A 25,703-nucleotide genomic window follows, 5' to 3' on the forward strand; every position below is an offset into this window, starting at 1 on the left:
TATTATAGACAGATTATAGACATACAGATATTATAGACATATTAGATATTATAGACATACAGATATAGACATATTAGATATGATAGACATATTATTATAAGCATATAGGTATTATTATAAATGTATAGATATTATTATAGACATACAGATATTATTGTCACACAGATATTATAGACATATAATACAGACATATAGATATTATATACATAGATATTATAGACATATAGATATTATAGACATATAGATATTATTATAGACATACATATATTATATACATAGAGATATTATAGACATAGATATTATAAACATATAGATATTATTATAGTCATATAGATATTATAGACATACAGATATTATAGACATACAGACATTATTATAGACATATAGATATTATAGACATATAATACAGACATATAGATATTATTACAGACATATAGATATTATAGACATACAGACATTATTACAGACATATAGATATTATTATAGACATATAGATATTATAGACAAACAGATATTATAGACATATAGATATTATTATAGACAGATATTATATTTATTATTTATTTTATTTACTTCATTTGTAAACCGCTCTTCTCAGCCCTTAGGCGACTCAGAGCGGTTAACAACCAGTTTCAGCATACACAACACAAAATCATTAGACATTGAAAAACAGTAGATACCAATTAGTTAACACCAAACATCAATACATCACTATAACAATCCATCACGTCTCATCAATAGAATCAGAATCCGATCACATTGTCCATTGTCCATAATCAATTACACTACTTAGTTGAATGCCTGTTCAAAGAGCCAGGTCTTCACTGTCCTCTGGAATGCCAATAAGAAGGGGGCCAATCTGATATCTGTAGGAAGGGCATTCCACAGCTGAGGGGCCACCACTGAGAAGGCCCTGTCTCTCGTCCCCGCCAGGTGTGCTTATAGACATATAGATATTATTATAGACATACAGACATTATTATAGACATATAGATATTATTATAGACATACAGATATTATAGACATAGAGATATTATAGACATATGGATATTACAGACATATAGATATTACAGACATATAGATATTATAGACATAAATATTATTATAAGCATATAGGTATTATTATTATTATTATAGATGTATAGATATTATTATAGACATTATTATTATTATAGATATCATTATTATTGTAGATATTATAGCCCAGGCTTGTTAGAAAGTAAAAACGGACGGCCATCTGTCGGGAGTGCTTTGATTGTGCCTTCCTGGGCAGCCTCTCCTGACTCGACATAGATATTATAGACATATGGATATTACAGACATATAGATATTATAGACATAAATATTATTATAAGCATATAGGTATTATTATTATAGATGTATAGATATTATTATAGACATTATTATTATTATTATTATTATTATTATTATTATTATAGATATCATTATTATTGTAGATATTATAGCCCAGGCTTGTTAGAAAGTAAAAACGGACTGGCCATCTGTCGGGAGTGCTTTGATTGTGCCTTCCTGGGCAGCCTCTCCTGACTCGCAGAGCGCGCGCTTCCCTGTGGTTGCCCTTTCTTTGACTTCTGGACTCCATTTCCCAGAATTCCTTCCCGTCATTGTACATGGGGGAGGCTTCTGGGAGTGGAAGTCGCGGGGATAAGATTGGCTGAAGCGGGAGAATTGGTCAAGGAGGGCGCCCCTATTGGTCGAGGCCTGGACTATGTTTTTTCCGCCGAGACTACAACTCCCAGAGTTCCAAGCCGTTCCCTTCCATACCGAGGGCGCTTGGGAGTCGGAGTCCAAAACAATGCAAAGCAGGCGGGCGGTGATTGGCTGAGGCGGGCAGGGTGGGCGTGGCGTCTCAGTCGGAGAGGACAGGACGGCCCGCCATTTTGTTTTCCTTCCTCCTTCCTCAGTCGGCGGCTGAGGAGAGAGAAGGAGGAAGAAGGCGGCGAGGAGGAGGGCTGGCGATGGGCACGCAGGGCGAGGACGGCGACGACGGCGGGCGCGACTGCTGGCCCTCCAGCTCCCCGCGCTCGGACGAAGGCCCCGAGGAGGACGCCCCCACCAGCAGGGAGACCGGGCGGAGAGGCCGAGGCAGGCCCAGGCGACGGAGCAAAGTCAGTACTCCCACGCAGGCTTCGCCGCGCGCACTAGGCCGCACTCTCCCACTAGGCCAGAACATGGCCGCCACCGCCCCAGACACAAAAAGGGCCGCGCGCGCCCTCTTCATAGGAAAGCACATCCAGAGAGATAGATATTCTCAATACAATATTTATATTATAATAATAATAAATATATATTATTAATATAATATATTAAATATAGTAGATATAATATTAACAAGATATATCTGTTAAGTAAACAAATATTAATATAATATCTTAAATATAGTACATATTATTAATATAATATATTAAGTATAGTACATAAAATATTAATATATCTTAAATAAATATTAATATATTTAATATAGTACATATATTAAATAAATAAATATTAATATAATACATTAAATATAGTACATAAAATATTAACAAAATATCTATGTTAAATAAATAAATATTAATATAATATATTAAATATAGTACATAAAATATTAACAAGATATATCTGTTAAATAAATAAATATTAATATAAAATATTAAATATAGTAGATATAATATTAAATAAATAAATATTAATATAGTACATTAAATATAGTACATAAAATATTAACAAAATATCTATGTTAAATAAATAAATATTAATATAATAAATATAATACATAAAATATTAACAAGATATATCTGTTATATAAATATTAATATAATATATTAAATATAGTGTATATATATATATATAATTTATTTAACAGATATTTTGTGTGTGTGTATATATATAATTTATTTATTTAAAGATATATATATATATATATATATAATATTTATAATATATTTTCATTCACGGCTGTCTAGTTCTCTTCATATGACATCCATATATATTATAAATACAATATTTATATAATAATAATAATAATAATAATAAATATTATTAATATAATATATTAAATATAGTACATAAAATATTAACAATATATCTGTTAAATAAATAAAATCTATTATATATATATATATAATATATTTTATTTATTTAACAGATATTTTGTTAATATTATATATATATATATAATTGATTTTATTTATTTAACATAGATATTTTGTTGATATTTTATATATATGATATTTAATATATTAAAGAGATATATATAATATTTATAATATATTTTCATTTATTTTTAATTTAATAATTATAATATATTTTATTACTTAAGTAATAAAGCTGTAAGGATTTATAATCTATTTTGTTATAATGTTAATATATATAGGATATGTAATATATTTTATTGTATTAATTGTATTGCATATATAAAATGTAATATATTTTATTACTTAAATGGGGTCACAATAAACTGTTTGCTGCATTGATTTATGATCTATTTTGTTAAATATATATAATATTTTTAATATATTTTATTATTTAAGTGTGGTCAGAACAAACGGCTTGCAATATTGATTTTATTTATTCATTTATATAGTGTTCATGTTATATATGATATTTAATATATATAATAGTTATTTCTAATATATTTTCATATATTTATTTATTTATATAATATAATATATTTTATTAATATATTGTATTGCATATAAAATAATATATTTTATTACTTAAGTGTGGTTGGAATAAACGCCTTGCAGTGCTGATTTATGATCTATTTTGTTTATATATATATATATATATATATATAATATTTTGTTACTTGTGGTTGGAATAACGCCTTATAGTATTGATTTATGATCTATTTTGTTAATATATATATAAAATATTTAATATAGTGTATTAAGTGTGGTTGGAATAAATGCCTTGCAGTATTGATTTATTATATATATATATATATATATATATATGTTATTTGATTTTATTTATTTAACATATATATTTTGTTAATATATATAATATTTACTATATTAATCATATGTATAATATTGATTTCTAATATATTTTCATATATTTATAACGTAATAAATATAATATATTTTATTAATATATTAATTACATTGCATCTATAATATTTTATTACTTAAATAGGGTCAATATTGCTGTATTGATTTATGATATATTTTGTGTGTGTGTATATATATATATATATAGAGAGAGAGAGAGAGAGTATTGATTATATTGTTATTATATTGCTCTGTTATATGTAGTGGCATCGAATTGCTGCCAATGTAAGTCGTCCTGAATCCCTCTTCGGGTGTTGAGAAGGAATGGGATAGAAATACAGTAATAATAATAAATATTTGAATGAATGAATTTTCCTGCTTCTTGTCACAATAGACAACTTACTACACTGATTTATAATATAGTATATTTTGTTAATGTATTAATTATTATATATAAAATTTAATATATTTTGTTATTTAAATCCAGGCACAATAAATGGCTTCCTGTATTGGTTTATCATATAACACTTGTTAATATACTTACACAAACACATATATAATTGATTGTGTTTATTTATAATACAATATATGTTATTAATATATTATTATATATCTAATATTAATTGTATTTATGTATAATGTCATATAATTTAATGCATTTTATTAATTTTATACATATATATAATATTTAATATATCTTATTAATTAAATACGGTCACTATCAATATTATATATAATATTGTTTATTTATAGTCCAGTATATTTTTAATATAGTTATTATGTATTATATATAATGAATATATCTATAATATAATATATTTTGTTCATGTATTAATTCTTTATTGTATATAATATTTAATTTAATATGTTTCAATACTTAAATATGGTCACAATTAAAGACTTACTGTATTGATTTACAATATATATTATATATATGCACAATATTTTATTTCTTAAATACTGTCACAATAAATGATTTACTGTTTTGATTTATAATATAACTTTTGTTTATATATTAATTGCTAATTATATATATTATGTTTATTATATTTATTTAACATTTAAGGTGTTTTATTAATATTATATATATTTGATATTTAATATTTAATTTAATATATTTTATTACTTAAATATGGTCACAATAATAACAATACATTGATTTATATTATGTATTTTGATGTTAACAATATTATATATTATATGTATAATACTATTTATAATACAATATATTTTATACAATATTGATTATATCTATAATATATATATAGTGAATATATTTATTATATGTAGAATATTTAATATGTTTTATTACTTAAATATGGTCAGAATAAATTATATCATTATATATATAATATTAATACAATATATATTACAAATACAGAATAAAGACTGTATTTATAATATATATTTTATTAATATTTATATATATATATATATATATAATTTATTGCCTAAATACTGTCACAATAAACACTTACTGTATTGATTTATAACTTTTGATAATATATTAATTGTTATATATAATTAACAATTAATATATTATCAAAATATCAAATATAATTGGTTATATTTATATTACATTTTATTAATATATTAATATATCTATAATGTTGATTATATTTAAACTTTAATATATTTTATTACTTAAATTAGGTCACAGGAAACAACGTACTGTATTGAATTTCAAATTACCCATTTTAAGACATTTTTATATTCATTTGTCTTATTAGTGTGGATTTATGTATCTGGATTGCTGGTGGTATGACATTAATATGTAGTAAGTGGCTTTGGGTCCAGTGACGGAGAAAAGCGGGATATAAAGAAAGATTTATTATTTATAATATACTATAATATTTATAATGCCTTTTATTAACATATTAATTATTATATAATATTTAGTAATGTTTTATATATTATCTAAATATGGTTCAATTAATTATAATTTACTTAATGAAATGTTGCATTTAATTAGCATAATAAATGATTATATTTATTTACTTATAATGTATTTTATTATCTACATATGATTTCGAATCATAATTTACTTAATGAAATACAATATTTCATCAGCACAATGAATGATTTAATTATATTTATATATAATACAATTATTTTGTTTTTACTTAATCATAATTCTCTTAAGAAAACAGTTTCATTAGCAGTATAAATGACTTATTTGACTATAACATATTTTATTATTTTTGTATTATGTACAGTATAATAATTTATATTTCATTATTTAATTTATTATTATTATTATTATTATTATTATTAAATAGATCCACTTAGTTATAATTTATTTATATAATTATATCATCCATGTTACTGTTTGTTATTGTTTTAATATATACATTATTTAATTGCAAGTGTTGCATTATATCATATATTATTTTGTCACATACTATGTTACAAAATTTGAGATTTTTTTTCTGTTCCTGCTTTGAAAGTGTTATTTCCTGTTTTAAATGTGCAGGACTTACTTTGAAAGTAGTTGTTCCACTCCAGAACTGTCATTTTAACCTGTCAACGTGCCATTTTTAACCTTTTGCGCAGATCACAAGGACAATGTTTTTACAGTCTGATAAACTTTGTCCATGTTTTTATGATAGAAGCAATTAGGAAATGGCATTTATAACCCAGGAACAGATATTGTGTTACATAGTGTTATTTATTGAATGGCAAGTATTAGATTTGTTTATCTAGCTTCACTTATTATGTTGTTTTAATTCATCTCAAATTTCATTCATTTAACTGTAGGTATATTATTTCGAATATAATGTTCAGGAGATGCCACCTGACCATTAGGAATCTGAACATTAGAAATTAGCAACATTAGGAGTAACTTCCTAACTGTGAGCTGTTCAGCCGTGGAGTGTAGTTGAGGCTTTTAAACAGAGGCGGGATGGCTATCTGTCGGGGGTGTTTTGAGTGTGATTTTCCTGCTTCTTGGTAGGAGGTTGGATTGGAGGTCTCTTCCATCTCTGTGATTCTAATTGCGGACATTGTATTATAATATGTTTAACTGCAAGTATTATATCATTTGATATTGCTTATATTGGACTCGATAGCCCGTGCTATCTCTTCCAACTATGATTCTTTATTGTTTATTGAGTGGAAAATATTATATTTTTTAGCTGCAGGTATTATATTATTTAATGACAGGTCGTATATTATATTACTTATTCAATTGCAAATATATTAATTTCATTAGTTCACTAAGTTACAGTTCATTTTGTTACAATTTATGTTATTTAGTTATTCAGTATTGAATTACAGTTCATTATCCTATGTATTTAGCTGCAAGTATTATATTTAATTGCAAGTAGTATATTATTTTGGAGCCTCCGGTGGCGCAGTGGGTTAAACCACTGGGCTGCTGACCTTGTTGACTAAAAAGGTCGCAGGTTCGAATCTGGGGAGTGGAGTGAGCTTCCACTGTCAGCCCCAGCTTCTGTCAACCTAGCAGTTCGATAACATGCAAATGTGAGTAGATCAATAGGTACCATTTGCAATTATTTTTGAGTATAAGCTGAGATTTTTTAGCCTTTTGTTTTGGCTGAGAAAACACCCCTCGGCTTATACTCGAGTCAAAGTTATTTATCATTTTAATCTGTTATTATTATTACATTTATTATTTTGCTCTATTATTATTTTATTACATTTATTATTTTACTCTATTGTTATTGGACGGCTACATAAGCAGCCCCTGGTGGCGCAGTGGGTTAAAGCACTGAGCTACTGAGCTTGTTGACCTAAAGGTCACAGGTTCGAATCCAGGGAGTGGTGTGAGCTTCCACTGTCAGCCCCAGCTTCTGCCAACCTAGCAGTTTGAAAACATGCAAATGTGAGTAGATCAGTAGGTACTGCTCTGTCAGGAAGGTAACGGCACTCTATGCAGTCATGCTGGCCACATGACCTTGGAGGTGTCTACGCATAACGCCGTCTCTTCGGCTTAGAAATTGAGAGGAGCACCAACCCCCAGAGTCGGACATGACTGGACTTAATGTCAGGGGACAACCTTTACCTAGTATATTATTTATTATTCGCAGTTATTATTTATTTGCAATTACCATATGTTCTTGAGTATAAGCCGAGATTTTTTAGCCTTTTGTTTTGGCTGAAAAAACACCCCTTGGCTTATCCTTGAGTCAAAGTTATTTATCATTTTAGTTGGTTATTATTATTATTATTATTATTATTACATTTATTATTTTACTCTATTATTATTGGACGGATACATAAGCACATTGACATTGAAGAAAGTTAGAATAATGGTTTAATAAGAGCTGGACTGTATTATCTTAAATGACAGTTTTGTGTGAATATTCAAAAACATTGAACCTACAGATGCCTCGATTAATATAATTTTATTGGCATCTGTTTTTATTTTGAAATTGACCAGTAGCTGCTGCATTTCCCACCCTTGCCTTATTTGCAAGTCAATATTTTTTCCCAGTTTTTTGTGGTAAAATTAGGTGCCTTGGCTTATATTCAGGGTGGCTCGGGTATATACAGTGTGTTGTAACCTGCCTTGAGCCACGAGGATGATTTATTACCTTTCTTGATGGCTTGAGACGAAGTAGAAACAAAGTCAAACACATATGAACATAAAATATAAGCAATAAATTGCCTAGCTAAAAACACAGAAACTACACCTGTAGTTGCAGTAGAATGTAAAGAAAAACACAACTGAAAGTTGGCTGGATATAATAATGTGGTATACATATACAGTACAGCATTAATAATGGCGCAATAATGTAATGTCTTTTATATCCTGTATTTCTTCAGTTTGAAGATACACCTTTTTCCTATATAAGTATATCTTAAAATGCAGGTGCATTATGCTTTTTTGTTGGTGCTGCTGGTAGTGAAATTAGGGTGCATCTCACAATTGATCGCGTCTAGCAATGGAATAAATATGTATGTCTGTGTTGCATTAATTTATCTACTATATTGGAATGGTTTTTAAAATTTTCTCTTTTGGGATTGTGAGGCAAAGGAAGTGGTGAGAAGCAGCTCTTTTTGGCAATCTGAATTTTTTTAAGTTTCAGTTTTTGAAGATCTCTCTGGTTCATAATAATTTAGCTGTGAATAGATTTTCAATCCGTTTTAAGGATTTGAACTGTTTATTATTTTGTAAAATACCGTTCATATTTTATTCCATTTTAACGTTTGTATACTTTTAGTTTTTAAATGGCATTGCATTGGTTTTACTGTAAGCTGACTTGAGTCCGTTTGTTAGAGTTAAGTGGGGTATAAATAACAACATAATAAGAAGGAAAGAAAGGAATAATAATTTTTATTTATTTTTGACTTTATTTATACCCTGCCTTACATTTATTTACATCCTGCTTGTATCTCCTGATTGAGATCCAACGCTGCCCACAACATTAAAATAAATAAACCAGTGCAATTTAAATATCCTCAATCTTACAATAGAATTAAAAACACACACTAGTCAATTAAAAGTCCCATTAATGTCCGCTTTTGTTTTTCTTTGGTCCCGTTCCTAGATCCAGAATGGCGAAAGTGCTTTTGAAGAGGAGCGCGAGGAGGCTGAGGATACACAGGTGAATTGATTTGAGAGAGGCCAGAAGGAAGGGACGGATGAAGGGTAGCTTCTCAAAAGAAGCCCTTTCTGTCCCTTAATCACCTTCGGCCCTTAAACACCACCTGGGATCAGAAAAGGCCTGTCTCTTTCCCTTCCAAGAGAAAGGGGTCCTTTTTCGGTCTCCGTTGGTGGTAGTGAAATTACTGTGCGCCTTAGGACCCTTCCACACAGCAGTATAACCCAGAATATCAAGGCAGAAAATCCCACAAAATCCACACTGCCATATATTCCAGTTCAAAGGAGATAATGTGGGATTTTATTCAGCTGTGTGGAAGGAGCCTTAAACTCAAAGATATAAGGCAATTATAAACATAAGTAAGAGTTCTTATTAATAGAAAAAGATACAAGGCAGGTATGGGCAAACTTCAGCCTTCTCTCCAGGTGTTTTGGACTTCAACTCCCACAATTCCTCACAGCCTTGGGCCCTTTCCTTTTTCGCTTCAGCCGCTTAAGGGAGGGCCGAAGTTTGCCTGTGCCTATTATAGTTATTTCACAACTAATAAGTATGTATAGAGAGGATGTGATATAATGTATCTTAATTTCCATGTCAAGTCACCTACAATAAATTATTGGTATGTAGTATTACATTATTAATTATTTATATTATTACTCAGTCATTTACTGTCTGAGTACCTGTCCAAACGTATCTCCTTCTATGTCCCACCACGGAGTTTAAGATCTTCTGGGGAGGCCCTGCTCTCGGCCCCACCTTTATCACAAGTGAGACTGGTGGGGATGAGGGACAGGACCTTCTCAGTGGTGGCCCCTCGCCTGTGGAATTCACTCCCCGGGGAAATCAGGTCGTCAACATCCCTCCTCTCCTTTAGAAGGAAGCTGAAGACATGGATATGGGACCAGGCATTAGGGTAACCTGGCAGATCAAAAAGGTAATGATGACTAGAGTTGGAAAGGACTATGGTAATGCTAAATGGATTGACGGATTTTAGAACTCGATGAACGTGGGCTATAGAGCGGTTTTAGTTGATTTTGTATTAATTGTATGTTTTTAACTATTGTGTTATTGTTATTGCATTTTATTGTAATTGTTGGCATCGAATTGTGCCTGATGTAAGCTTCCCTGAGTCCCCCTAGCGGGTGAGAAGGGCGGTGTAGAAATGTCCGAAATAAATAAATAAATTTACATCTGTCTGTCCATACTATTTGATTAGCTGCTTCTCTATCCAAGCTTACTGCATTATTATAATTATTGTGTGTGTTTATGGCCTGCATTTTCTCTCTCCGAAGTGGTCACTCAAAGTGGCTTAGATTAAAAGCATTCCAAAACAATTTAAAATCCAAAAAATACATAATTAAACATCAATGGCATTATTTTTTTAAATCAACACTAGAAATCCTTAAAACGATGCAAAAGTATTCAGAACTAAATTGTGTGTTGCTCACATTTATAACATATGATACTCTAGGGAGGCAGGAAATATTTTCAAGCTTTGAAGGATTGCATCTGTGGATAAGACTGCATGGTTACCAGGGGGCTGACTGATCTATTACTTTTGATAAATATATTGCTCTAGAACAGATGTGGGCCATTCCAGGCCCGAGGGCCAGATGCAGACCCTTGGGCTCTTTTCTCAAGCCCTCCTCTCTCTCATCATCCTATCCTTTTTTCCTTCTCTCCTTCCCTCCCTCCCTTCCTTATTTCCCTTTCTCCCTCCTTTCTTTCTTCGCTCTCTCCCCCTTCCTTCCTTCCTTCTCTTTCCTCCCTCCCTCCCTCCTTCCTTCCTTCCTTCTTTCTTTTTTTCCTTCCTCCTTTCCTCCAGGGGAATGTTTAGTTGGGAGAAGAGACGGTTGAGAGTGAACATGAGAACCAGGTTTCAAGTTGTAAAAGGGCGTCCTATTAGGAGGAGGACAGAAAACACTGGTTTTCTGCTGCTCTAGAGACCAGGGCACAAGGGAGCAATGATTCCAAAAGGCAGAGAAAGAGATTCGACTGAAAAGAATCGGAATAACTTCCTGGAGAGTAGCATGGGCTGCCTTGGAGTGTGGCAGTCTCCTTCTTAGGAGGCTTTCTTTTACAGAGGCTGTCTATTGCTTTGATTGTGCCTTCCTGCATGGCAGGGGGTGAGGCTGGATGGCCCTTGGGGGTCTCTTCCAATGCTAGGATTCTATATCGGGGGTGGGTAATATGGGATCTAATGGATGCACTTTTTCCTCTTCCATCCACCATCCCATCCTGATCAAGACCAACCCTTGTGGGTTGTTTCCCATCATTCCTTCACTTTCTGCTTCCAAAAGAAACGAGGAAAGGAGATTTATTTGTTTGTTTGTTTACAGTATTTATATTCTCACCCCGCAGGGGACTTAGGGCGGATTACAGTGTACATATACATGGCAAATATTTAATGCCATAGACACACAACATATATAGACAGACACACAGCTTTTTTCATGAGGGTATTTTGGCCACCAGGGGAGCTGTCACTTCACCATCCATTTGTGACACTGATGAAGAGCTTCCTCATTCTTTGCACACTTGCTGGAGATTTTTATGGCATTGTAAATTAGCCTCCCCGTATAAGCGGTACCTAAATTTCGTACTTGACAGATGCAACTGTCTTTCGGGCTGCAGAGGTCAACAGCAAGCTACACAAATTGGTCAGAAGCTCACTCCGACCCAGGCTGGCTTCGAACTCAAAACCTTTTTGGTCAGTAGTGATCTTAATGCAGCTGACTCCCAGCCAGCTGTGCCACAGTCCTGGTTGGAGATCTCCTCTCTTCAACTACCTCTCAACTTTCTCCTTGCCCCAATCTCAAATGGGACCCCTTTTTGTGTAAAGGCTGAGCCTCCAAGGGGAGAAGTGTGTGCATATTGGTGTGTTGCAGGGAGAAAGAGAGTGAAAGTAAGAGGGGAGTGTGACAGGAGGAAAAAACTTTTCATCTTTGGCAGGCAGTCTTTCTGGCAGGGAGGGGACATACATATATATAGAGGGGGGGAAGGGAGCTTTCGGTAGCAAAGGTAGGGTCTTTTTGGACTTGTCACCTGGATGAGTCCCTTTTGGGAGATAGAGCAGGATAGAAAATTTTTATTATTATTATTATTATTATGAGTCTTTTTTGTTGAGAGAGACTTCAGGTACAGTACGCACATCGACTCCTGGTCCCATTGACCCAGTGTTTTGGGGTTGATGTTTTATTTTGATTCTTTCATGTGAATCCAAGGTTTACCATGAGCAGTGGAGCGAGCGAACCGTGGAGTGGACCGGCAGCAAGCGCGCGAAGAAGCGGACAAGCAGCGGGGAGAGCAGCGAGCATCCCTCGTGGCACACCAACGGAGAAGGCGATGGGCAGCCCTCCATCGAAGACCAGGAGGAGCTGGTCAGGACGGAGCCCAGGAGGAGTCGAGGGAGGCCTCGCAAGTATCCGCCGGTCAGTCTCGCAAGTATCCCCAGGGGAAGGGGCAGAGGCTGGTGGAAATACAGGGCAATTGACATCGCAGGAAATAATGTAACGGGGCATTTCGTTTAAATACGAGACTTAAAATCCAGGACGCCTGGCAACCCTGCGTGTAACAGTGGTGGTGGTTGATGTTGTAGCCGCGACCACGGGCTGCCATTTGCTGCCCTTCAATATATAGGGCAGGCCTTTCCGAACTTTTCATGCTTTCTGGCATTTAAGCCCTGGGGGAAGGAAGCAGCTTAAAATAGTCATTGCTCTTGAATTGTTTGAATTCAAGCCATCTTTCAAATTCTTTATTGGTTTTATTAGATGGCAGGGGCATGATGTCCCAGTCTGCACACACAATGCATGATGACGTCCGTTAAATTTGATAAATACCGTCTATACTCGAGTATAAGCTGAAATTTTTAGCCCCTTTTTAAGGCTGGAAAAGCCCCCCCTCGGCTTATACTTGAGTCAAGATTATTTATTATTTTACTCTGTTACTATTTTTATTACATTTATTATTTTACTCAATTTATTATTATTATTACATTTAATATTTTCCTCTATTATTGTTATTACATTTATTATTTTGCTCTATTATTACATTTATTATTTTACTCTATTTATAATTGTTATTACATTTATTATTTTACTCTATTATTGTTGTAGTACAGCATGATAGTAATGTTACTACTACTGGTAGAAGGGAGAAGAGGGCTGCGCAGGTGTTGGAGGAGGAGCAGCAGCGAAAGCAGATTAGAGACATATTTATTTTGTGTTCAATAAACCTGTGTTTGGACCTTTTATATTGCGTTTGGCTTTCTTGAGGCTTCTGGGTCTTGACAATTATTGTGATTATTACATTTACATTATTTTACTCTATTATTATTGCATTTATTATTTTACTCTATTATTATTATTATTATTATTATTACATTCTATTCGTTTCTGTTGAACAGAACATTTAATATATGCCAGCTTTTTAAACTTTGTGTTTTTTTAATACATTACAACTGTACCCTTGGTTTGCTCCTGATACTATAAATAAAAAAAATACATTTATTATTTTACTGTATATTACATTTCCCTTTTTTGTTCTATTATTATTATTATTATTATTATTATTGTATGTATTATTTTACTCTTTTTATTATTGGAAGAATACGTAAGCACATTTACATTTAAGAAGGTTAGAAAAATTGTTTAATCAGAGTTGGACAGTCTTACAGTTTTATGTAAATATTCAAAAACATTTCACCTACAGATTCTTCAATTAATGTAATTTCATTGGTATCTCTCTTTGTTTGTTTTAGAAACCAGCGGTGGATCCAGCTCTGAAAAGACCAAGAGGGAGGCCTAAAGGAAGCAAGAACAAGTTTCCCTCTAAGCCAGCTGAGAAGGTAAGCTGACGTCAGAGCCGGGGGTGTCGAGGATTATCCAAAGGGTTTCGTTATTTTATAGCTGTGAGATTTGTGCTTTTGAAATACTATTTGTTTTTGTTGGAGTAGGAAAAACCCCATGGTAATCTAGGGACAGTCTTCCTTGCTCTGATCTTTTTATTTAAAAATACAACTTCAATAACAACAATAATAATATATTTTATTTATTATCTGCCCCTTCCAATGGCTCAAGCCAATAACAGTCATGTAATTTATTGTATATACTTTGCATTCATATGGTTTGACTTGAGCCAAAATACGAGGGGTATTTTTTAAGTAAGGTCCATTTTGTTGTAGACACTAGTAGTTCGCGCGCATACCGCAATGAGCGCGTGCGTCGTGTACCGGCATGCCTCGGGAACAACTATGCTCAGTTTCCGCTCTAGCTAACCTGTACGGTTCTGTTCTGTGCATTAAAAATGTTTAAGACTCTCAACTCACCCACCGCACGTGAGGTTCGCTCAGGGATACGGTTTTTGTCAGCAAGGAACCTGCCTGCTGCAGAAATCCATCGACAGGTTTGTGAAGTGTACGGTGATACTGTTATGAGTGAAAGCAAAGTGCGTAAGTGGGTACGACAATTCAAAGATGGCCGTGACAACGTCCATGATGAGGACCGCTCCGGTCGCCCTTCTTTGATTACAGACGATTTGGTGGCTTCAGTTGAAGCGAGGATTCGTGAGAACATGCACTTCACAATAACAGGTCTCTCAAACGAATTTCCTGACGTGTCGAGATCAGTGCTTTACAACATTGTTTCTGAACACCTAAAGTTTAGGAAACTGTGCTCCCGTTGGGTCCCAATACTCCTAACAGAGGACCACAAACTGTTACAATGATGACGACGATGTGAAAACGGCAGTGAACTCTTGGTTATCGGAGCAGGCGGCAAGTTTTTATGAAGAGGCTCCTTCTTTGGAAGCTTTTAAACAGAGACTGGATGGCCATCTGTCGGGGGTTATTTGAATGTGATGTTCCTGCTTCTTGGCAGGGGGTTGGACTGGATGGCCCATGAGGTCTCTTCCAACTCTTAGATTCTATGATTCTATAAGAGGGTATTTTAAAATTGGTTCAGAGGTATGATAAGTGTTTGAACAAACTTGGCAACTATGTCGAAAAATAGAGTGAAGTATGTAGTTTCTGAAAATAAATTTACTTCTTTAAAATAAACTTTCGTTGTGTACTTATGTTCCAACGGACCTTACTTAAAAAATACCCCTTGTATACTACTTGCACTAAACACAAAGACAGAATTGGCAGATAGTAGCAATTGAATGTAAATCAAAACTCATGATTGAAAGTTGACTGGGTCAACCTTCTGCTGGAAGAATCTTATACATATCAGTATGTTCTTCTGTATTTGGGACTGTATAGTGAACATTTTGGATGCCTAGCAATCTCTGTTCTAATTGTCCAGGTCTAATTAGTGTCAGGCTGCTGCTGAGTTTCAAATGAAAAATCAACTATGGAACCATATTGTAAATAATGCCATCAGATGCAAATCATTTCAGGGTTTTTTGCCCCTTGAGTTGATTTCGTGGAAACCAAAATAACTCAAGAGTAAGAAGATTGCCCATTTAGCTTAGATAGGGGACTGAAAAGGGATAGGAAACTTAGGGGTCCAGTGGGATGGAAGCTGAAGGAAGGGGACTACGAAGCAAGGCCCTTGTATCTGCTGGAGGTACATTTCACAAATCCTGGTGGATGCTTGAAACGAGTATATTTTGAAGACATTTGGGAGAGAATCATACCAAGGAATTCCTCTGCTACTTAAGAGGGAATTGCACTTAAGAGAGACATAGAAAAACTTAACCAATGTTTTGTTGTTATTGCTTTATTTTTTGATTTTACTCTGAATTGTTTTGTTATGCTGTTGTTGTGTTGAGGCCTCGGCCTTTGTAAGCCGCATCGAGTTCTTCGGGAGATGCTAGTGGGGTACAAATAAAGTTTAATAATAATAATAATAATAATAACCAGAGGATTTGTTTTTCTCTGGAGTGTGGATATGTGAAATGTTGAATCCGTGGATATGGGCTTCTTATCGCATGTGGACATAAAGAAGGGAACAGAGTGGAAGAGGAGTGCAAAGAGGCTTTCTTGTTGGTGGTGCTGTTGTGTGTTTTCCAGGCTGCCTGGGCAATGTATTCTAGCAGCATTTTCTCCTGATATTTCACTTTCATTTGTGGCTGCTATCCAGATGATCATCTGAAGATGCCAGCCACAGATGCAGGTGAAACATCGGGAGAAAATGTATTGTCGAAGGCTTTCATGGTTGGAATCTGTTGGATTATGTTTACAATCAAGCATGCATTTAGATACTCCTTTTCTCTGGTCACCATACTCTTGCTGAAAGCTAACACTCTAACATTCCAAACATTTTATTGCCCATCATAAAAGTTGCATGCTGGGATATCAGGGACATTGTGTACGTGCCAATTCTCAAGTAGATTTCCTTTTTGAAGTGGGAAAGTTATAAAAGGGACCCCCTAGTTCTTTGTCTTCTCAGAACGTGTTCGCAATTAGAGTTAGCAGTAGTTATCCTCATGTTCCTGATGTAACAATCGCATGCTGATAGCGGCCTACCTGTACCACAGGCCCTAATGTAGTTCCTAGCTATATTTTAGATTACATGAAACTAAAGACTTTACCTGTATGATCATCTTCATACATGATTTGTGAGTAAACTGTTTTATTATATTATTCTGGTGTTCTCGAGTTGTTAGTTCCTTTTGAATCAGCAGACTGACCTGAAGGTTTTAAAGACGTTTGCCTGAGTTATTCTCCTGCCCTACTCTTTTCTTTCATACTCTCAGAGAGCCCGTTAGCTTTTCGCAGCAGCTCTGTTTGATGCTTTGTCTTTGAATATTCAGGCATTAGCATTATACAAAACCAACAGAATCACTGGGTTGTTGTAGGTTGAGAAGGCTGAGAGGAGATATGATAGCCATTTATAAATATATGTGAGGAAGCCACAGGGAGGAGGAGCAAGCTTGTTTTCTGCTTCCCTGGAGACTAGGACGCGAAACAATGGCTTCAAACTACAAGAGAGGAGATTCCATCTGAACATGAGGAAGAACTTCCTGACTGTGAGAGCCGTTCAGCAGTGGAACTCTCTGCCCTAGAGCGTGGTGGAGGCTCCTTCTTTGGAAGCTTTGAAACAGAGGCTGGATGGCCATCTGTCAGGGATGCTTTGAATGCAATATTCCTGCTTCTTGGCAGAATGGGGTTGGACTGGATGGCCCAGGAGGTCTCTTCCAACTCTTTGATTCTATGATTTATCTTTTCTTTGTCTTCTGGATTTCCTTGGGATTTTTTAAAAAATTAATGGATTTGGAAGTCTCCTTGGGTCTCACTGTGGAAGGTGGCATTCAAATGCAAGAAACAAACAGACAAGTGACTTACAAATATGTTATGTCTTCCTCTAGGAACTAAATGGAGAGCCGTCTCCCAAAAGACCAAGAGGAAGACCTAAAGGAAGCAAAAACAAGCGCCCATCTAAACCGTTTAAAAAGGTGTGGTTACTCCAGAGCAAAAGAGTTGCTTGCATTTTTTTCCATTTATTTGCCATTAACTAAAAGGTTTCATGTATTTAATAATAATAATAAACAAGAACAGTTATTTGTTACCCACCCCTCCTAATGAGAATTAACCTCTGAAGTGCAGAGTTTGGACTTCTCTGCTGACATTAATGAACCTGACCCACCTTCTCACCTTCTCTTCGTTTTGTTATATATTTAATGCCGAATCACGCAGTGGGATTTGTGTTGTTGCTTGCATTTAGGGTTCTTTGTTGAAATCCAATGGCATGTCTTCCTCTATTTAGGAAGAAATGGAGTGGATGTCTCCCAAAAGAGCGAGAGGAAGGCCTAAAGGAAGCAAAAACAAGAATCCAGCCAAAGTAGTCGAAAAGGTGAGGTTACTACAGAGCCAAATATTATCCACTCATCCAACAGTGGCGAAAAGGTTTTGCATACTTCATTATTTCGTTATGTAATATTGGAACCAAAAAATAGTCACACCCCCTATTTTTCTGGGATGCCAAAAATTAATATTTTTGTTTTCCTCCCACAATAGTCGCGGCCCCATTTGGACTTGATTGCATACTGTATTTCATTACATAGTAATTGGAACCACAAAATAGTCACACACCCCTATTTTTCTGGGATGCCAAAAATTATTATTATTGTTTTCCTCCCACAATAGTCGCGGCCCCATTTGGACTTGATTGCATACTGTATTTCATTACATAATAATTGGAACCACAAAAATAGTCACACCCCCTATTTTTCTGGGATGCCAAAAATTAATATTTTTGTTTTCCTCCCACAATAGTCGCGGCCCCATTTGGACTTGATTGCATACTGTATTTCATTACATAATAATTGGAACCACAAAAATAGTCACACCCCCTATTTTTCTGGGGTGCCAAAAATTATTATTTTTGTTTTCCTCCCACAATAGTCGCGGCCCCATTTGGACTTGATTGCATACTGTATTTCATTACATAATAATTGGAACCACAAAAATAGTCACACCCCCTATTTTTCTGGGGTGCCAAAAATTAATATTTTTGTTTTCCTCGCACAATAGTCGCAGCCCTATTTGGACTTGATTTTTATTTACTTATATATTTATATCCTGCTTGCCCCACAAGGGACTTGCAACAAAACCCTTGTTGGGTGAGTGGGCTTATTAATGAAAGAGCCTCCCCATAAAATGCACAACCGAGTAACTTATTAGTAGCAGCGTGACTCAGCACCAGTAGCCCAAAGTGATCAAAAGAACAAAAACACACAGGCCAATGTTTTCTCTTCCTTAGGAGGTTCGTTGTGGTAAAATAATATAGTTGCACTATTTACAAGAACAAGGTTTCCACAACACAAATAAAGTCTTTTATACTTCCTTCTTTGCTTCCATGCTGGGCTTCTTCCTTATGTAGATGAACAGCTTTGCTCTCACAGAGGCTTCTCTCACAATGAACTTATACTGGAGTTTCACAGAGCAGCTTTTTACACACAGCAGCCTTTATACTGAGCTTTACACATGAGGCCTTCAACCTGGAGCCTCTCTCACCAAAGCATTTTTTATATTTCCTATATTTATACTCTGTCCTTCTCACCCCCGAGGGGGGACTCAGGGCGGCCTCACAAAAGCACCATATGGTGTCACCACAAAACAATCAACAGTACATTATTAAAAATATTAAAACAATAGTTAAAATAATTGATTAACATACACCTATTAAAAATCGGAACATCTCACACCAGGCCTTCTCATAGACAGGCCTTTTCTCCCACAGTGAAACCTACTACAATTAAGGCCTATTCTCCCACTGAGGCGTTTTCTCACACTGAGAGCTCTCTCAGACTAAGGTGTTACTAAGCAACAAGCACACCTGCTTGTATAGAACTAAACCTTTTGCTGAGTCATTGCACCATTAAACCCTTTCAGTGCTTGACTCACAATTTTGTAATTAAAAATACCTAGATAATTTTTGATATATCTGACAAGTCGCACCTCCATTTTGAGTTGATACTTATTTATTTACTTACCTGCTTACTTTACTTATCTCTTCATTATTATTCTTATTATATTTATTATTTTACTCTATAATTATTACTATTACATTAACATTATTTTACTCTACTACATTTATTATTTCACTCTATTATTACTGTTATCATTACAGTTATAATTTTACTCTTATTATTACAGTTACATTATTTTACTCTATTATTATTATGTTTATTATTTTACTCTGTTATTACTGTTATTATTATATTTATGTTATTTTACTGTATTTTTATTACATTTATTATTTTACTCTTTATCATTGTTATTATATTTACATTATTTTACACTATTATTTTTATTATTACATTTATTTTACTCTTTATCATTGTTATTATATTTACATCATTTTACACTATTATTTTTATTATTACATTTATTATTTTACTCTTTATCATTGTTATTATATTTACATTATTTTGCACTATTATTTTTATTATTACATTTATTTTACTCTTTATCATTGTTATTATATTTACATCATTTTACACTATTATTTTTATTATTACATTTATTTTACTCTATTATTGTTATTATATTTACGTTATTTTACTCTATTTTTATATTACATTTATTATTTTACTCTGTTGTTACAACGTTTATTATTTTACTCTATTGTTATTACTTTTGTTATTTTGCTTTATTATTGTTATTATTAATTTAGGGGAAAGGGTTTATATATCTGTGGAATGACCAGGGTGGGACAAAGGACTCTTGCCTGCTGGAGCTAGGTGTGAATGTTTCAACTGATCACCTTGATTAGCATTTGATTGCCTGGCAGTGCCTGGAGCAATCCTTCGTTGAGAAGTGATTAGATGTCCTTCGTTTCCTTCGACAATAAAATATTCAGGTCGGCTTATATGAGTATATATAATACTTAAAACCGAACCACGCTGTTGGATTTGTGCTCTGGCTTGTTGTTTCGGTCCTTTGTTGCAACCGTCCCTTCCTTCCTTCCTTCCTGGTGTAATTTAGGTCCCGGTGGCATGGCTGGCTCCCAAAAGGCCAAGGGGAAGACCTAAAGGAAGCAAAAACAAGCGTGTGTCCATGGGGTGGCCCAAAAAGCCCAGCGTGAGGCCCAAAGGAAACAAAAGCAGTCCCTCCAAAGGGGATGAAAAGGTGAGGGTGCGCCGGAGGAGAGAAATCCCAGCCTTGTTCAACCTCTGAACTGCAGAGCTGGGGCCCTTCCGCTCTCAATGGCGGCCCTGCCCTGCCTTCTCTGTTTATGCTTTGCCCTCTTTAACACTGCTCCGCGCCCTCGGACGTGTTGCTTTGGCCCTGTGCCGAAGCCCTTGCCTCAGCGGCGCGTCTTCCTCCTCTTCCTATCTATCTAGGAGGCGACGGAGTGGCTGTCTCCCCGAAGATCAAGAGGAAGACCTAAAGGAAGCAAAAACAAGCATTCGCCTAGAGTAGCTAAAAAGGTGAGGTTACTCCAGAGCAAAAGGTTTGCTTGGATTATTATCAACTCCTCGGCCAGTAGCGAAAGGAATTCCCAAGTTTGACCTCTGAACTGCAGAGTTGTGCGCTCTTTCCGTGCTATTTCATGTTGGAATGTGGTAGGAGAATCCCGGGTCTGTTAGGGGCAGTTTTGAAAAAACAACAATACTAAAACCCTTTATAAATAAATCTATATATATCTATACTTTATCTATAGTATGACCCCCTTCCCTGCCCCCATATCCACAGGGGATATATTTCAAGAAACCCCATGGATAATGATGAAACCTCTATATTTTGAGCGTATCATTGGATGGCTTAGAGAAGTCCACTAAACACTTCATTTGGGGGGAAAAAATTGATTTCTTTCTTTTTTGGAGCGTGTTTATAAAGTGAGACTGTGGATATGGAATCTGTGGATAAGGGAGTTGTACTGTAATGTTCTTCTGTGTATTCAGGACTATTCTAGAAGAAATAAATCTTGAAGTACTGTGAAACTAGAACATTCTGGATGTTGTTCGGGTTTCTTAATTGTCCACATTTCTTTAACGCTGTGCTCGGCCGCTGGGTGGAAAAAGGAGTGTTTTGTTTGTACAGGAAGAGGTGTTAATGATAACAGAAAAACAAAACAAATTCATGACTCCAAGACTTTGGGGGCGTGGCTTTTGGCGCAAAGGTTTTCTCTCCCTCTCTTTCTCCTCGTCCCGGTGCGGGGAGAAGCCCACTCGTTCCCCCAAAGGAAAGCCTGGTTTTGGGGCTCCGAGACCAGAAGAGAACTCCTTCTAGGCCTCGAAGGAAGCCGAGGGTGATCCACATGCGTCGTAATGTCTGTTTTAGTGATCCCTGCGTTCCGGGAGGGAGTGGCGGTCACAGATAAGACAGACAGCGGCAGGGGCCGGCATCAGTAAAGACTCCCTGCGAAATTGGCCCCAGCTTCCAAGCTGGATAAACTCCCCGGAATTACGCCCTCCTTCCTCCATTGGCCCAATCAATCAACTCAAACGAAGAGCGAACATTGGGGACCTCCTCCATTTAAGGCAAGTCTTTTTTTACTTCTCGGTTACCCCTGTCTGAACCCAACTTAGGCCGATGTAAGCGCTAGCTTTTCCCTCAGGCTAACACTCCTTTCTTTCGATGTCAGAAGTGGGACTCAATTCTTTTATTTGGCTGTCGGGAGAGGCAGCAGATTGAAAAATAGTCACTGGATGATATTTCTGGACAACCCCCAATCCCCAAACTTATATAAATATATATGTATACATTTTAAATCAACGGCCCACATTTTGAGGAGAGACTTGTCTACGCGTCGCAACTGGCTCATCTCTTCTCATTCCAACATATTGTAAATCAACGGCCCACATTTTGAGGAGAGACTTGTCTACGCGTCATAACTGGCTCATCTCTTCTCATTCCGACATATTGTAAATCAACGGCCCACATTTTGAGGAGAGACTTGTCTACGCGTCACAACTGGCTCATCTCTTCTCATTCCGATATATTGTAAATCTATGGCCCACATTTTGAGGAGAGACTTGTCTACGCGTCGCAACTGGCTCATCTCTTCTCATTCCAACATATTGTAAATCAACGGCCCACATTTTGAGGAGAGACTTGTCTGCGCGTCGCAACTGGCTCATCTCTTCTCATTCCAATATATTGTAAATCAACGGCCCACATTTTGAGGAGAGACTTGTCTACGCGTCGCAACTGGCTCGTCTCTTCTCATTCCGACATATTGTAAATCAGCGGCCCACATTTTGAGGAGAGACTTGTCTACGCGTCGCAACTGGCTCATCTCTTCTCATTCAATATTTGCCGATTTCTCATTGCTTTTGCTGCCTCTGAAAAAGCACAGAAGATGTCAGTACTTCAGGAAAATAAATTTTGGTCATTGTCGCTGTGATTCGAGAAAGAGCTCACTCAAACTACAACTAGAATTAAGCAGGACTTTGGATATTATATAGTAGCAGAACCCAATTTTGGTCATTGTCACCACAATTCAAGAAAGTTCCCTCAAACTCCAGCTAGACCTAAACAGGACTTTAAAGGATATATATTTGCAGAACCCAATTTTTGGTCATTGTCACTGCGATTCAAGAAAGAGCTCACTCAAACTACAACTAGAATTAAGCAGGACTTTGGATATTATATAGCAGCAGAACCCAATTTTTGGTCATTGTCACCGCAATTCAAGAAAGTTCCCTCAAACTCCAGCTAGACCTAAACAGGACTTTGAAGGATATATATTTGCAAAACCCAATTTTTGGTCATTGTCACCACGATTCAAGAAAGAGCTCCCTCAAACTCCCAACTAGATCTAAGTAGGACTTTGAAGGATATATAGTAGCAGATCTTAGGAATCACAATGAAGAAGATTGATCGAGAAAGAAATAACAATAACAACATCAACAGATTTGGAGCGGGATAAACAAACAAACCCCCCCCACAGACAAGTTGAAACACAAGGGGTTTGGCAGACTTTGGACTTAAATCGAGGATTTCCTTTTTCAATGAGGGTCTGGTTAGAAATATGTTGAGATTGGACCGGGATTAAACAAAACAGAATTTTGCCAGAATGGAAAACAACGATTTGTTTTGTTGGGGGGGGGGGGGGGGGGACTGGTGAAATCAGAATATTGATAACGAAGGGGAAAGACAAGAAGATAATTTTATAGACATGTTGAAATACACTTATAGGCCGTATAAGATGCGATCACTTAAAAGGGAATGATGTTGGGGAAGGGGGGGGGGGATATTGAGCAGTTCACATGGATTTGAACCTTAGTTAAAACGCTTAAACTGTCGATATGAATATTGCGTGTGGTTATGTGTTAATTTTAAATACATGGGTTTCTATTTAGCAGAAGCTGAAATGCAATCAAGTAGGATTAAGTAGTCTATGTAATAGTTTGATTAGCTGCCTTTGCTTGAGGGGGGGGGAATTCAGTTGTGCTTTCAATGTTTTTTATTTTGATTTTTAATTATTTTTTTAAATAAAATGGGGAATAGAGTTTAGTTATTTGTCTAGTCGGGAGGGGAACGGGGTCGGGATGCAATGGGGCGGGAATATCGCGGGGCTATTTTTGTATCAGATTCTTCGGTTTTTTTGCTTCTTATTTGAAATGCCTGTGTTCGTTTGTTTGTTCTTTTTATTTCAAATTGGTTGTGGAAAAAACCTAATAAAAATCTAATAAAAATTAATGAAAAAATATACCTTGGTGGAAATTGGAATGCTTCTAAATAGGTGGATGACCACCAAAACTGGATTGCCATGGTCATCGGTCACTGAATATCAGAACTTCACAAAATCCAAAACACCGGGAGGGAGGGAGGGCCCAAGTTTGACCATGCCTGTAGTAGACCTAAGAGACATTTCTTACCCTGTCTGTACCTCCCTGTCTCACACACAAACTCCCAACTCATGATTGTTTGTTTACTTTCAAGCAGAGTATCATAAAGAGTTACTCTGGAAACATAGGGGTTTTAAATCTATATAAATAAAAATGTAATGTTCGTTTGTGGGATTATCAGAACTCAAAAACCACTGGACGAATTGACACCAAATTTGGACACAAGACACCTAACAACCCAATGTATGTCCTTCACTCAAAAAAAATTATTTTTTCATTTGGGAGTTGTAGTTCCTGGGATTTATAGTTCACCTACAATCAAAGAGCATTCTGAACCCTACCAATGATAGAATTGGGTCAAACTTCCCACACAGAACCCCCATGACCAACAAAATACTGGAAGGGTTTGGTGGGCAGTGTCCTTTGGTTTTGGAGTTGTAGTTCACCTACATCCAGCAATCACTGTGGACTCAAACGATGATGGATCTGGACGAAATTCTACACCAGTGGTTCTCAACCTGGGGTCCCCAGATGTTTTTGGCCTACAAATCCCAGAAATCCTAGCCAGTTTACCAACAGTTAGGATTTCTGGGAGTTGGAGGCCAAAAATATCTGAGGACCCCAGGTTGAGAAACACTGCTCTACACGAATACTCAATATGCCCAATGTGAACACCGGTGGCATTTGGGGAAAATAGAATCTTGACATTTGGGAGTTGTAGTTGCTGGGATTTATAGTTCACCTACAATCACAGAACATTCTGAACCCCACCAACGATAGAATTGGGCCAAACCTCCCACAGAGAAACCCCATGTGGGCCACGGCAACGCGTGGCAGGGGATGGCTAGTAAATAAATAAATACAGTAGAGTCTCGTTTATCCAACCTTTGCTCATCCAACG

At 35.5% G+C, this 25,703-nt stretch overlaps 1 protein-coding gene across 4 annotated transcripts; it reads left to right on the plus strand.

The window, feature by feature from the left end:
* The first annotated feature begins 1,868 nt into the window (after positions 1 to 1,868).
* LOC132766356 (chromosomal protein D1-like) lies at positions 1,869 to 24,663 on the plus strand. Of its 4 annotated transcripts, XM_067465067.1 has the most exons (9): positions 1,870 to 2,129; positions 9,509 to 9,565; positions 12,784 to 12,990; positions 14,319 to 14,405; positions 17,870 to 17,956; positions 18,268 to 18,354; positions 20,991 to 21,134; positions 21,350 to 21,436; positions 22,290 to 24,663. In XM_067465067.1, the coding sequence occupies exons 1-9, from the start codon at positions 1,980 to 1,982 to the stop codon at positions 22,290 to 22,292; spliced, it is 909 nt and encodes a 302-aa protein (XP_067321168.1). In that variant the 5' UTR covers positions 1,870 to 1,979; the 3' UTR covers positions 22,293 to 24,663. The 4 variants fall into 4 exon arrangements, with proteins under 4 accessions (XP_067321169.1, XP_067321168.1, XP_067321166.1 ...); XM_067465065.1 differs by having other exon boundaries at positions 21,350 to 24,663; XM_067465068.1 differs by lacking the exon at positions 12,784 to 12,990 and having other exon boundaries at positions 1,869 to 2,129; positions 21,350 to 24,663.
* Positions 24,664 to 25,703: the final 1,040 nt, after the last annotated feature.

This window comes from Anolis sagrei, chromosome 2 (genome assembly GCF_037176765.1).
Source record: "Anolis sagrei isolate rAnoSag1 chromosome 2, rAnoSag1.mat, whole genome shotgun sequence".
In the NCBI taxonomy this organism is placed as follows: domain Eukaryota; kingdom Metazoa; phylum Chordata; class Lepidosauria; order Squamata; family Dactyloidae; genus Anolis; species Anolis sagrei.

Coding starts and splice junctions, on each gene's coding strand:
- LOC132766356 (XM_067465065.1), top strand. CDS start 1,980: ATGGGCACGCAGGGCGAGGACGGCGACGACGGCGGGCGCGACTGCTGG. Junction 2,130..9,508: donor GGCCCAGGCGACGGAGCAAA/GTCAGTACTCCC, acceptor TCCCGTTCCTAG/ATCCAGAATGGCGAAAGTGC. Junction 12,991..14,318: donor GGCCTCGCAAGTATCCGCCG/GTCAGTCTCGCA, acceptor TGTTTGTTTTAG/AAACCAGCGGTGGATCCAGC.